The sequence below is a fragment of the Hyperolius riggenbachi genome, chromosome 4 (assembly GCF_040937935.1).
Source record: "Hyperolius riggenbachi isolate aHypRig1 chromosome 4, aHypRig1.pri, whole genome shotgun sequence".
Classification (NCBI taxonomy): Eukaryota; Metazoa; Chordata; class Amphibia; order Anura; family Hyperoliidae; genus Hyperolius; species Hyperolius riggenbachi.
The window spans coordinates 243,756,248-243,771,693 of record NC_090649.1 but is presented as its reverse complement, the minus strand read 5'-3'; the positions used below and the strand labels follow the sequence as shown (position 1 = coordinate 243,771,693).

The window sequence follows — 15,446 nt, the reverse complement described above, 5'->3', positions numbered from 1 at the left end:
ATAACATAACAACCAGGCAAGCTGTAATGATACACTTCATGTTCCCACTACCTCACGCTTTTACCGTTTTTACATATGAATCTGAGCCCTTTGTCACAAGATAAAGCTATTCCTGGTTTTAAAGTACTTTAAAGTGGACCCGAACTCTTGCACAGGCCAGAAGGAAAACTTAGAGAAATGCACCCTGTATGTATTTAGAGAGTTTAGCCTGTCGATTTCACCCTTATCTGTAACTAAGCACAAGTAGTAATTTGATCTCTTCTTGTGTCAGCTGACTGCCATGGCAAATAAGCCCCTTTTGAAAGCACAGGATGTTAATATGTCTGCTTCTATGAAAGCAGGAAGTAGAAACACTGCAGATGTATTGCAGGATTTGTATCAGCTGTAACAAAGAAATGTTTTTCTTAAAAGGTTATTATGCTGTTGCATATCTTTTAAAGCAGGGAGGAAGATCTGAGTTCAGGTCCACATTAACGCTTCATACATAAGTTTACATGACATCTGAAAAAATGGTTTAAAGAGAATCTGTACTGTAAAATTCTTACAATAAAAAGCATACCATTCTATTCCTTATGTTCTCCTGGGCCCCCCTGTGCTGTTTCTGCCACTCCGTGCTGCAATCCTGGCTTGCAATTGCCATTTTTTTGAAGTGTTTACAAACAAAAGACATAGCAAGTGATACGCTGAGAGGAGCTCAGTTTGTGAGTCATACAGAGTGTGCAGGGGGCATGGAGAGGGTGTGTATAGCTTCTATCCAATCACAAGCAGCACAGCACATTCCAGCTTGACTGCATCAGCCCGACAGACCCGAGAAGATCATATAACAGAGATAATACAGCCACTGTGCAAGTAGGAAAGGCTGCAGTTAGACAGAGCACATTAGAACAGGTATAGGAACTTATAGGATAGAAGGAATAAGGATGAAAATGTTGTTAGTCTCTAAGATCATTTTGGGTGCTGGTTTACTAATGTTTGCTGTACTGGTACTCTGCTAATCTGTCCTTAAGCAGCCTGTTCTGTTTTATGAACAAGGGTGATGCAGTCATTACAGTAGCATTCACCTGAGATTATTCCAGCATGGTGAAGGCTAATAATGGGAAACTCCAGTAGTTGTCTTAAGCACTGTGTACAGCTTTTGCAAATATATATCCATATAGATTATTGTAAAATTGTACTGTTTTATTGGTTTTTAGTTTGGTTGGAATTAAAACTAGGACTGATATTTGACATTTGTGGGTACTTTTCCGTTAGCCGGGCGCATCCACTGGGTGGCGTTTAATTACTATTCCCCCTCCAGGCTGCCATGGATGGTAGGGAAAGATGTAATTCTGGTGGAGTTTTATCGCCACCTAGTGGATGCGCCCAGCTAACGGAAAAGTACACATTTGTATGACACATTCCCCAAGCCTGGGTTAGTTTTAACCAGTTTCTTCGACATTCTAGAATCTCGATAAATATTGAATACCTCTCACATCCAGAAAACCCACCAACACTGCCTCCATACTGAATGCTAAATTCAACACACACACAAGCAATAGAACACAGCAGAGAGGTCCAGGCCCACCTGCACTCCCTGCACTCCCCTCCAGGTATCGCGTGTTGGCCTTGGGGCCCCGGCCAGTGAGAGAGGTCCGGGGCCCCTGGCCATCGTGTGAACCAATCGTGTGTTTTTAAACGTTTTCTTTCAGCTCTAGGACATGGCGGACAGGTGAGGGACCCCTGTGGGAGGGATGCCTGCACGGGGCGGTCCTGCTAGCGACGCAATCTTGCGATGGCGTCCACCTGAAGCCTCCCACCTGAATGCTAATGGCTGCTAGATGTGGTATGGCAGGTAAAGGGTGTATGACAGTGCATCCTGATTGGCTGACGAGCACCTGCTGACCGATTTCAAATGTAGCTGAATGCATGTACTGCTGTGTTCTATTGCTTGTGTGTATATTGAATACCTCAGAACTGTGAATGGACACAAATGGAATTGTGTAGTGAACAAAATGTTAAATATGACAGAATTTTTTTAGTTTTACTATTTACTTTTTGCTGCTTTGACAACTTGACACACCTGTTGGCCTTCTTTTAATCAGCTTCATGAAGTAATTACCAGAAGTGGGTTTCCAGCATTGTAGTATGAGAACTCTTTTTCTTAGCTGTACTACACATACAAATCATTAAATCATATTTTTTTTTCTCGCTTCAGTGTCTCTTTAAGAAGGCTCGAGGTGAGAGACATATGGAGGCTGACCTATTTATTTCCTTTTAAATAATGCACATTACCTGGCTGTCCTGCTGATCATCTGCCTTTAATATTTATAGCCAATACTTTAACCTCTTGACGACCAGCTAACGCTGATTGGCGTAAACTGGTTGTCTGTGGGTTTCCATGGAAACGGCGCTCGTTCGAACGGCCGTTCCATGTCAGTTGATGGAGGGTGTCTCTGTGAACTGCCTGCGAGCCTCCGATCGCGGCTCGCAGGTGAAATGTAAACACCCGGGGAATAAATCCCCGGTGTTTACACTGCATGGCGCTGCAGCAGCGCTGTAAAGGAGATCGGCGATCCCCGGCCTCTGATAGGCCAGGGATCGCCGTCGTCTGATAGGCTGAAGCCTATAAGAGGCGGTACAGGACGTATCGCCGTCCTGTACCGCCTACAGAGCCAGGGAGAGGGAGGGGGGAATAGCGCTGCGGAGGGGGGCTTTGAGGAGACCCCCCTGCAAGGCACAGCAGAGCGGCGGCGATCAGACCCCCCCAGCAGGACATCCCCCTAGTGGGGAAAAAAGGGAAGTCTGGTCGCCCTGCCTGCAATACGATCTGTGCTGGGGGCTGAAGAGCCCACCCAGCACAGATCAATGGGAAACCATTTGGTCGGCAAGTGGTTAAGCCATTTACATTAACAAGCATGCAGATCAGAAACTGACTGAAGTCTGACAAGGTTAGCCACATGCTTGTGTCAGGTGTGATTAATCACTTTTGCAGCCAAAGAGATCACCAGGGCTGAAGGGCAACTGATATTATTTAAAAGGAAATAAATGTGGCGGCCACCACATGTCTCTCCTTGGGTTCCCTTTAAAAGATATTTACAAGGTGTGAAAATATCACTTAGGAGAAAACTCAGAAGAAAACATTTATCAAATATGGGCCTATGCCTTTTATTCTGTCCTGCTCTCCACACATTACCACATCCCAGCTTCACTCTTTGCTAGCCCGTCTGTATTGCATTCTTCCACTGTCTCCCCTACCCTTTCCCACTGTGATTACTGTGGAGCTTGTAGCTTGCTTAATGTCAGATTTAAACCTCATCCCTACTCCTTCCTGATATTGTAAAAATATACTTTCCACTGTCACTTAACACCAGACCTGTACTGTGCCTAACCAAGATCACATTTGCTAGTATAGAAAAAGATACTTGTTGGTTTTTAGATATATGTTGCTCAACCTTGTATAGATTTCAAAACCCATGCAGCTTATTCCTCTTCTGTTTTTCTTTGTTTTTGTAATGCAGTTCTCACCACTATGCAGTGGATCTAAGAGATACCTCTCCTCTACTGGAGCAGATGGAACAATTTGTTTCTGGCTCTGGGATGCAGGAACTCTAAAAATAAAGTAAGTTGTGTGCATGTTTTATGCATTTTAAAAGATCATTAAGCTGAAAAATGCAAACTAGCTTTATACGAAGTCCTGATAATTTGCTATTCTTGTGGGAGCTTATCTGGAATTCTTTATGCACAGCAAATTACTTGCCAGCAGTACAATTAAAGCTGGGTTGACCGTGGTTTAAGTGTATAGTAGCAGCTATTGCCAAGAAAAAGGATGAAATTAAGTTATCTTTTTATAATTGATTTCTGCACTTTGCTCCTCCCATAGGATATCTCTGCCACAGCATTGGCTGAGTGTTTGTTATCCCCCCAGTCTTTTTGCTTATGTAACTAGCAGACTGCGGTGCCCATAAATGTACCAGCCCCCAGGGGCAAGAATTTAGTTCTGTACCCTCTTTTTACATGCAATGACATGGTTGTGAATTGTGCCAAATTCACTTCCACAACATTGTTGAAATTAATAATTCTTGGGCGCTCAGCTGGTTAATTTAAATTATCAGCTGTTTGAAGTAGAACTGAACTTTACTTCACTTTACTTAATTTCTGCCATGCCCTACATACCTAAATAACATGGTTTGATTAATGTTCAGAGTTCGTTTACGTTTAACAGCTGCAGCGTATATTGTACTAGAGGCTGTCTCTACACTGTCCATGGAGCTATCCCGGTCTGTTTCCTACCCCTGAAGAAGGTGGGAAAATGTATAGATTAGGTGGTGCTTGTCATATCAAGTTAATCGATACAAACAAAAAGTGGATGGATGCTGACATGATTTTTTTTTAACAAATCACATTGCCTGGCTGTCCTGCTGATCCTGTGCTTCCAATACTTATAGCAATAGACCCTGAATGCAGATCGAGTGCTCTGACTGGAATAGCCACATGCCTGTTTTCAGTGTGTTTGATTTAAACACTACTGATGCCACAAAAATTATCAGGACTGTCAGGCAACTGGTTGTATTATTATTATTATTATTATACGGGTGGTTCCCTTTTACAGCAGAACCTCCATCCGTTTACTGCCAATCGTTCGGGACTCGTCGGTTCAAGTGAATGGGAGTGTTTAGCATCGCGCGGTTACCGGCTTTCCAATCACGATTTAACACATAGTTTCGGCGGCCCTAGAAGCCACATGCGATGTCCAGGGTCGGCTAGCTGCCGCGGCTTCATGGCCCCTTTTGGGGATGAAAAGCGCTGACGGGAAGCCGGCAATCGCTGTACTGCTGCCCCCGAAAGAGACATCACAGGATGACGTGGCTTCCCGGCCGCCAGAAGGCTGCCTGCTGTCTGTGTCAACCAGCCCTAATGATAAACCTAATCTTCCTAATGCTCACATTTGTCGTACTTTGTATTCTGATATTTTGTAATTGAATGTTGTGACTGCACCAGTCTTTTGCAGCAAATCCTAATAAAGAGATCAAGTGAACATAGAGGTTTACACAATCATAGAGGTGTACACACAGAGGAAACTTAAACTGTATTGCTGCTTACCAGCATTTTAAGGTACCTGGTCAAAAGCTGAGCATATGTTCAACTTTTTGTGTCTTCTAGGAGTGTTTGTACAGGAAGTACAGCCTTCTGTCCTTAGTCATGTCCCTGGATGCCATATTTATGTGCAAACTATGTTCGAGTCAGGCCCCTAAGAAGGGCTTACTGATGTATGCTTTGCCCATATTAGATAATTTGCACAAACCGTGGTGGTTGTTTTACTTGCACAGTAAGGTCTGGTTCACACTGCAAGAGCTTTTTGTACGTACTTGTGATTTTAACAGCTCTTGCTAATGCTACTTTGTGTGTGTGTTCTCACTGGACCGATGCGATTTTATAAAAAAAACAAAACAAAAACATAGCCCTGCATTAGCAAGAGCTTTTTCAAATGACTAGCGCTTAAAAAGCTATTTCAGTGTGAACCAGCCCTAATAGTTTGTTTTGAAATATCTTACTGAGTGTCTTTTTTTTTTTTATTTCATTGCTGCAGTCCACGGCCCACAAAGTACACTGAGAGACCACGGCCAGGTGTTCAAATGATCTGTTCTTCTTTCAGCTCTGGCAAGTAACTGTAATATAACAAAATGTGTTAATGGTTTATAGGACTGTAGTTGCATTTTCATGTTACAGTTCATGTCTTCAAATGTTCTTGTTTTCTTTTGATATTGCTTTCTGTTTATTGCTGTCTGGTTTGCAGTTGGAGAGACCACTGTTGCTTGTCAAATCAGGGTTTCCCTCTTTTTAAACCCGGATAATGCCATGTACAGCACCAGCACTTGTGGACAGAGTCACGAAGCTGCGTTCCGCGCCGTGCTTCACGCGACTCCGATGACGCTTCCTTCCTGCTTGGAAAGAGGAAGCAGCAAGTCACGTAAAGCGTTATTGTGGAAGCAGCTTTGTGACTTTATCCGCAAGGGATGGTTCTGAAGAGCTGTACATGGCATTATCTGGGTTTAGGAATAAAACCTGGATTTGAACAGTAACACGACTGCTTACTTCCTTCTCCAGGGACAGGGTTAATGTGAACAGGAAGTGTGGTAAAATTTCTCTACACCAATTTTTTTCTTTTGTTTGTCCATATTTTGTAAAAGTGGTATTTTTGAAGTGTTAAAGGAAGTGAGAGGTCTATGGAGGCCATATTTTCTTTTAAGCAATACCAGTTGCCTGGCCTGTCTCCATTGAGGAGGCATCTGGTGAAATTGAAAACTATAAAAACCTGTCATAAGTTCTAAACCTGCCCCAGGCTGTGTAGTATTAAAACGTTTTTGGGTTGTGTTCCCATGGAAGAATGAAACTTATTTTCCATCATTCTTGCTACACTTGTATGTATTCATCCTATAGAGCACTTCTCTCTCTGGAATGATCTTTGCTGTGTTGAATCAGCCATAGTTTAACACCTCTGTAGTTTTCATATTCTACCTTATGACGTTATGCTTAATGAAAAAAGCATTCTCACCTTTGCTGGTTATGACGCTTGGGTAACCGGAGCAGTGCTTTTCAGCGCAGGTAGATTTGGGCGCAGCCGTTGCCTCCATAGACTATCATAGGAATTACATCTATAGCGTGCTCAGTGAGAAGACTGAGCCGAAGTTTCTTTTAAAACCCAATAATTCGGCCTCCAGCAATTGCTGGAAGCCGAATTATATCATTCCCCACTATCCATGGCGGCCTGGAGGGGGAATAGTAATTAACACGGCCCGGACTTGTGCAGAAGCAGGATCAACCATATACCGGCTGTATCCTGCGCCCAAGTTTACCGGTGCCGATTTTACATGTATGCTGGGTAACGCAGCTACAAGTCTCTGCTACTGCCACTTTGATAGTTACAAATATACATCATTTATAAAGTGCTTTCATAGAGTAATTCTATGGATAATAAACAATAGAGTTGGGGCACCAAATACAGTTTTGTGCCATAGCCCTTAAGGTGGTTATACATTATGTGCTGAAGTCCTGATTTGGCAAAAGTTCATTACTTTTTGACTGGAAATCTTCAGGGGAGTGCCAATCATTTACCACTTCACACCACTCACTTCTGTCACATTTCAGCAGAATGCTGTTTGATATGAAATTAGTGAAGTACAAAGCTGTATGGTGGTTGATCCTCTCCTACTCCTCCCTATGTGTGTTGGGTAAAAAATTGCTACTTTCCCCAATATGATTTCAATCAATTTAACCAAAATTTATAGTCCCTCATTTTTACTTGAGATTTCCATTTGTTCATAGAAGTCAGCATTGCTGTTAAAACAATTATGACTGCCATGCCACGAGTGAGAAGTCACAAACTTGTATGATAGACTCATCCTCTATAATAATAGGCATAATGAGACAGTTGTCTCGTAGCTGGGTCTGTGCTTTTCGCCACTGCGCATGTGCGCAGCACGGACCCAGCCTCACACAGGGAGGACAAGAAGGACGCAGCCAGGCGGGCGTACGAGTGGGTGGACAGACGGGTGTGTGGCGGGTGCATACGCGCACCCGCCGCACGCCCGCGCGACGTGTAGGCGCGGAGACAGACCTAGCTCGTTTTTAAACAGGCTAAGGTCACTAGTAGTTAATAATAGTCTATGCCACGATCAGTTTATAAACTGATTGGAATTTAGGCGGCAACTGCATTCCCAGCAAGAAATACTGGTGAACTGAAATACCTATTGAATTAAGATGGCCGTACACGCATAGCTTTTCACCCAATGTGACAGAGATTGATCCCACTCTGAACTGCATCTGATCAGAGAGGGATATATTACTACGACACACAGTACATCAATTTTTCATAATGTCAGCTTGAAAGCTATTGAAAATCGATTGAACCAGTGCATTGCAATTCTATGGGCCGTCAATCTGCTACCACTCTCACATACCCAGTATATATCTTCTATCCAGTCAATAATGTCTATCGGTTTTTGGCAAACATTGATCCTAATTACAATCTCAGTGACATAATGTGCTATAATCAGAATGATTGAATCTGTCTGGAATCGAGCTGATAATGTGTGTGTGTGTGTGTGTGTGTGTGTGTGTGTGTAGGTGTGTGTGTGTAGGTGTGTGTGTGTGTAGGTGTGTGTGTGTAGGTGTGTGTGTGTGTGTGTGTGTAGGTGTGTGTGTGTGTGTGTGTAGGTGTGTGTGTGTAGGTGTAGGTGTGTGTGTGTGTGTGTAGGTGTGTGTGTGTGTGTGTGTGTGTGTAGGTGTGTGTGTGTGTGTGTGTGTAGGTGTAGGTGTGTGTGTGTGTGTAGGTGTAGGTGTAGGTGTGTGTGTGTGTAGGTGTGTGTGTGTAGGTGTGTGTGTCTTGCTTTAAATAGGCAATCGCTAGCAAGTTAACCGCTGAGCATTAAAGTGTATCTGAACTATAGAACCCTATTACATACAAAAACTTTGACGAAGCTTCTCTAGCAAACATGAGTCCTTTTGTTTGCATGTCTGCAGTGCCTTTCAGTATAAATCCTTATTTCCCTGTTAAGTCAACAGAATAATAGCAAGGGCCTGATCAACTATGATGTGTTACTGTAAAATACAGAGAAGCACGCAAGTGTGCTCAGGCCCTTTGGGGAGTCGGTTGTAAACCGAAAATCTCCCAGGGCTGCAACAGAGGCAAAGATACCTCTTGATACCTCTTTTGCATGTGCAGCAACTCTCACCGAATAATGCCAGTTGTGCAGGTGAAATAATTGGCATGACACTCTATCCCTGCTTTGCTTGATAAAAGATGGCTGTCACCCATAAAACAAATCTGTACATTCCAGAACCTTGGCCAGAAAGATGAATGTTATTCAGCAATGTTTAGAGACATTGAAGCCAATTTAAAAACAGCTTTTTACCTTATATTTATCTGAGGGATGTTTGCCCCTGCTAAAACACCGCTATCCCGCGGCAGAATGAGGGGGTCTTTACCCCCTAAATCCCCTGGGGCACACTTGGGGAGCGCTTCCTGTAGAGGCAGAGCTTTCAGCAGCAGCTCTGCCTCTACACACGTCTATCAGCGTGTATCGCCGCCTCTCCCCGCCCCTCTCAGTCTTCCTTCACTGAGAGGGGCAGGGGAGAGGCGGAGATCCGCCGGCTGATAGACGCGCATGGAGGCAGAGCTGCAGCCGAAAGCTTTGCTTCCATGAGCAGCAAAATCCACAGCCAATAAAGTCATGGATTTTGCAGGGGGGATTTGGGGGGGGGGGGGTAAAGACCCCTCGCTCTGCCGCAGGATAGCTGCGTTTTTAACAGGGGCAAACATGCCTCAGATAAATAAAAGAGAAAAAGCCTTTTTAAAACTGGCTTCAGTGTTTCTTTAAATGAGATTTGGGCATGTACAAAATGGCACATGGGTTACGTAGTATAATTGCTTGGTCAGGGACATCAGACATTAGCTGCAATGTTCTCACTTGTCACTGTTAAGCCTGGTTTATTTGTGCAATATTGAATCTATCTAGAAACAAAGGATTACATATATCTGAAAGTCTGAGTTTGTGAAGTCTGGTATTTAACATAGCACGTAAAACTAATGTTTTATTTTAACTCTTTAGAAAAGCAGTGTCAGTGTAAAATGATTAGCTTTTGACATTACTCATTGCGACGTAATCCAGTACTTTGGTCTTTGTAATGCAGTATATTAGAATTACTGTTGCTTTGAAGCCCAAGTCCAGACATAAACAAGATTTAGAATATGACCTGTTCATCTGTTAACATTCAGTGTCTTTGTTGGCTATCAAAGTTTAAAGGGGTTCTGTGGATGGGTTTTAAAAACAAAAAACTGACACTTACCTGGGGCTTCTACCGGCTCCCTGCAGCTGTCATGTCCCGCGCTGTCCTCCTACGATCCTCTGTTCCCCGCCGCCTGTCATGGTCCAATTATTTGTCAACTAAATGAATACAACCTGTGCGGCTGCGTGCGTCCTCGCTTGCATCTACGGGAACTTACTGCGCAGGTGCTGTACGGTACTGAGTCTGCACAGTAAGCTCCCAGAGATGGGAGCGAGGACGCACGCGGCCATGCAGGCGCAGTTGTACTCGTCTAGTTATAAAAATAATTGGGCGGGGAACGGGTGATTGGAGGAGGACAGCGCAGGACGTGACAGCTGCAGGGGGCCGGTAGAAGCCCCAGGTAAGTGTCAGTTTTTTGTTTTTAAAACCCATCCACAGAACCCCTTTAAAGTCTATTCAAAATCCTGCTAGTCCTCTGCTGAGGGTCCCACCTCCTGAATTCTTCAACACCAGTGTTCAATTTGGAGGTTACGTTCCAAGTAATTTCGTCAAGGTTTTCACCAATGACTTGTCTGTTACCTGGTCAAATCTTTCAAAATTCTGACACCAGTAATTAATGGCTGCTGAAATATTGTAAATTACGATGAGCTAGAATAGTGAATATGTAACAAGATCAGTTATTAAAGGACAACTGAAGAGAGAGGTATATGGAGGCTGCCATGTTTATTTCCTTTTCAGCAATACCAGTTGCCTGGCAGCCCTGCTGATCCTCTGCCTCTAATACTATTCGCTATAGCCCGTGAACAAGCATGCAGCAGATCAGGTGTTTCAGACTTTAAAGTCAGATCTAACAAGACTAGCTGCATGCTTGTTTCTGGTGTTATTCAGATACTACTGCAGAGAAATAGACCAGCAGGGCTGCCAGGCAACTGGTATTGATTAAAAGGAAATAAATATGGCAGCTTCCGTATACCTCTTTCTTCAGTTCCCCTTTAATCAGTTCAGGTATGTGGCTGCTTTATAACAATGGAAATGTGTTGCAACAGAGAAGGGTCCTGCTAAGTTGCATAAGGTCATTGTTCTTTTTTGACTGGTATTGGCTTTATTCCTTTTTCATAATTTCCTGGCTTTGCCTTGAAAGAAGAGAGTAAACGAGTTATGCAATAACACGCTTATGGGGAAAATCTCTTATTTACTTGATTAGGACTTTTATTGTATTTATTTTTTCTAGGAGGGATGTTTCTGGCAACAGGAAGTACTGACCACATTATCAGGGTTTATTACTTTGGTTCTGGTCAGCCCGAAAAAATTTCAGAGCTAGAGTTTCACACAGTGAGTACAGTTATAAGTATTGAAATCAGTATTTTATATTGTATACCTTTTTATATACTTCTAATTGCTATTTTAAGAACCTTCCCATTTGTGTAATATCTTAGTATTCTAAAAATAAGCATCACAGAATTTTGGCTTGGTGCATCAAATATTTGATAGTAAAAAAAAAAAAAAAGTTACAAAACTAAGATCTAAAAATGCCAAACGTAAGGTCTGTTTTGTAAAATATGCCTTTGTCAGGATAAGTGGCTAAAGTTTGGGCTTCTGTGGAAAATAAAACTGTAAATATGCCAGATTTTCACTGTCTGAGATCGTTCATGATGGTCGGATGAAAATCTAGCATTTGTACAGGTGTCCCATGACGTCACTGGTGATCTGCTGGGGGATCGATTAGGGTGGCCATACATCAGGCGACTTGGCGGCTGATTGACCATCTGATTCGATTATTATTTGGAATTGGATGAAAATCTTTGCTGCCAAATGCATGCCGAATCAACAATGCGACGGATTTCGGTCTTAAATTGGTCACATTAATCGGTCCAAGAGGCTACAAGATGTAGCACTGATTTGCTTGATGGAGTGCGCTGTCCTTCATCCATACACATGTCCCAACTGGTTGCCGGAGTAACACCGACACGTGTGACGCCGGTGAGGCGGCGGATGCAGCATCATAAGGCTGATTCCGGATCAATTTTAGCATGAAATTGATTGAGAATCGGCCTGCGGTATATGGGCAGCAGTTCTCTCTAATCATTGATTGATTCTCTCAATCATTTGATTAGAGAGAGATTTGTCTCTTGGTCTAATCTGTCCATCACCAGATGTATGGCTACCTTTAGGTGTGCCTGCTATTGCAACCCATACTTCCAGGAGCAGGAAGTCTCTATCTCTGGGAGATTGCACAGTTGGTGGACAATTGTTTTTGTTTCTAAATTCAGATATCCCCAAAAAAAACTTCAAATTTTATTGTAAATATTTGAGTCCTTAATGAAAAACACTTTTTATTTTCTTCTTTTTAGGATAAAGTGGATAGCATCCAGTTTTCAAACACTAGTAGTCGGTGAGTAGAAATCATAGGTTTTAGTTCATTAGCATTAAAACTGCTTTTATAGCACTAGTGCTAATGATAATGTGAGTGATTGCTGAGAGCTTTTTTGGTAATTGAAGTAGAAATCCTTTACATGTAAACATTCAAACTTGTTTTTTATGTTTTATTTTACATTTATTGTTTAAAGGTTTGTAAGTGGTAGTCGTGATGGGACTGCTCGCATCTGGCAATACAAGAAAAGGGAGTGGAGGAGCCTTTTGTTAGACATGGCTACTCGTCCAACAGGGTAAGATCTACTGAACATTGCACTTGAACATTGACACCTGAAGTGAAAAGGATATATATTTATTTTAAACAATCCCGGTTGGTTAACGTCCTGCATATTTTTCATGCATCAGTAGTGTCTGAATAGTTCACCTGAAAAACAAGCAATCCGCAAACCCAGTCAGACTTCAGTCAAATATCTGATCTGCATGCTTATTCAGGGTCTTTGGCTAAAATAAAATTAGAGGTGGAAAAACAGCATGACAGCATTGCATGAATGCAAAATTTACATTATTTTAAAGGAAACTAGTATGGCAACCTGCGTATCCCTCACACCTCAGGTCTCCTTTTAACATAACGGTGAAAATTAGTTCACTAATGCAGATACAAAATTTGGTTTTATGTATGTTTTGTACCATTTTTTTTTTTTTGGGTGCAAGAAAGACTCCAAATACATTGTCACACTGTATGATCACATGGCAGATGTAGTAGTAACTACAGTAGGGTGCAATAGTGAGTTCAGCAGCTGATCAATTTCTGAAATCAATTCAGAATTGCTGAAATGAAAAATATGCACAATGGCAAATATTTATGATCACAGGTTCCCTTTTAAAGGTCTTGGCTGTCCAGCACACGGAATAAGTGGATGAGATATGATATATATATATATATATACGTCCAAAATAGTTTTTCAGGTCTTCCAATTTATGTATGCTTTAACTAAATAACTCTTGTTAAAGCCCAACTTCAGGTGCAAATGATTCCTGACCTTACTGAGACAAATTATTTGAAGCGGAATGTTTTATATATGTTAAAGCTTCTGTCCAGTAGACCGTGCAGCCTCTGTTTTTGCCTCGTTCATTCTGGTCTCAACCAGATAATGACGCTAATCCAACAGCAGTAGCCCAACTTCAGATGAGTTTCTACTGGTCACAGGACTAAATTTAGTTTTTTTCTTTTTTTGTATTTTTTTTTTTATGGGGTCTGGATTGATGGGGGAAAAGAACATTTAGCCAATCTGTTTGCTTTGCTGACAGTAAACCCAAGCTGTGTCAAAATAATAATAAAAAAAAGTTACTTGCCTAAAAAAAAAAAAAAAAAAAAAGCATCTGTATGGTCCAGAGGTTACCTGTGTTCTCAAACCCACTGCCCTTGTTCTCCCCAAACCCACTGCTCCTAGCGGGGGCCCTCTACTAATTTGCAGCTGCACTCCGTTTCGTATGCGAATGACTTCCCCTGTACAATAGGGCAAAGCTGCTTGTGAGTGAGCATTTTCAGCTTGCTGGATCTGTTCAGAGGGACCTTGTGCAACAACAGCTGGGGTCGATGAGGAGATGGAACTATCCAAAGCTTCCTTCTACTTGGGTAAGTATATCATTTTCAGTGTTCTCCCCAGACGTTTTTCCAGCCAGGTGGCATGAAAAAGTAGCCAGGTGGGGCAAGATGAGAATACAGGGCTGGTGCTTCTGTGCGCATGTCTGCTTACAGCATATGAGGAGGTGAGCTGATGACAGTTGGGTGCTCACCAAAACTAGCAGGGTGGAGCACCCGGCTAAAAAAGCCTTTGGAGAACACTGACTTTTTTTTTTGGGTGGGGGGGGGGGGGGGGGAGAGGAGGAGAGACAGCTTTACTTTAAGATATGTAGCAATTATTACTTTGACATTACCTCTTTATTTGTTTATTAAACTGGCGTCAATTATGAATTGGCAAATCATTGTTTTATTTTCTTTGCTTGGACAGAGCTCAGGGTGTGGAAGACAAGGCGACAAAACTAAAAGTAACGATGGTGGCCTGGGATCGTCATGATAACTGTGTAATTACTGCAGTTAGTAACATGACGTTGAAAGTCTGGAACTCCTATACTGGACAGCTTATCCATATCCTGATGGTAAGAAGCAGAGCTACTGAGTTGTGCAACTAGTTTCAGGCTGCTAACAGTCGGTAGTGTAAACAGCTGTACAGGGTAGAATAAACAAGTCCAAGTTAAGTTGTATACTGTTCAGTTGTTTGATCCAGATGAAGCCAAATCGCAACACTTTCTGGGAGGCTTCAATACAGAATTTTTTGAGGTACAAACCTTTTGCGTTCAGGATAGTAGAGTGAAATAAAGGTACAGTGGTGTGAAAAACTATTTGCCCCCTTCCTGATTTCTTATTCTTTTGCATGTTTGTCACACTTAAATGTTTCTGCTCATCAAAAACCGTTAACTATTAGTCAAAGATAACATAATTGAACACAAAATGCAGTTTTAAATGATGTTTTTTATTATTTAGTGAGAAAAAAACTCCAAATCTACATGGCCCTGTGTGAAAAAGTAATTGCCCCCCTTGTTAAAAAATAACTTAACTGTGGTTTATCACACCTGAGTTCAATTTCTGTAGTCACCCCCAGGCTTGATTACTGCCATACCTGTTTCAATCAAGAAATCACTTAAATAGGAGCTATCTGACAGAGAAGTAGACCAAAAGCACCTCAAAAGCTAGACATCATGCCAAGATCCAAAGAAATTCAGGAACAAATTAGAACAAAAGTACTGTTATTGAGATCTATCAGTCTGGTAAAGGTTATAAAGCCATTTCTAAAGCTTTGAGACTCCAGCGAACCACAGTGAGAGCCATTATCCACAAATGGCAAAAACATGGAACAGTGATGAACCTTCCCAGGAGTGGCCGGCCGACAAAAATTACCCCAAGAGCGCAGAGAAAACTCATTCGAGATGCCACAAAAGACCCCAGGACAACATCTAAAGAACTGCAGGCCTCACTTGCCTCAATTAAGGTCAGTGTTCACGACTCCACCATAAGAAAGAGACTGGGCAAAAATGGCCTGCATGGCAAATATCCAAGGCACAAACCACTTTTAAGCAAAAAGAAGATGAAGGCTCGTCTCAATTTTGCTAAAAAAACATCTCAATGATTGCCAAGACTTTTGGGAAAATACCTTGTGGACCGACGAGACAAAAGTTGAACTTTTTGGAAGGTGCGTGTCCCGTTACATCTGGCATAGAAGTAACAGCATTTCAGCAAAAGATCATCA

General features: G+C 42.2%; 1 protein-coding gene across 3 annotated transcripts in view; it reads left to right on the top strand.

Annotated features, from left to right (window-relative positions):
- Positions 1–15,446, top strand: part of PHIP (pleckstrin homology domain interacting protein) — a 156,250-nt gene that overhangs the window by 47,765 nt on the left and 93,039 nt on the right. For all 3 annotated transcript variants that reach the window (XM_068281525.1, XM_068281524.1, XM_068281526.1), the window contains exons 9-14: positions 3,498–3,598; positions 5,567–5,637; positions 10,997–11,097; positions 12,117–12,157; positions 12,333–12,431; positions 14,151–14,298. In XM_068281525.1, coding sequence (XP_068137626.1) covers positions 3,498–3,598; positions 5,567–5,637; positions 10,997–11,097; positions 12,117–12,157; positions 12,333–12,431; positions 14,151–14,298 — 561 coding nt within the window. The remainder of the gene's footprint in view (positions 1–3,497; positions 3,599–5,566; positions 5,638–10,996; positions 11,098–12,116; positions 12,158–12,332; positions 12,432–14,150; positions 14,299–15,446) is intronic.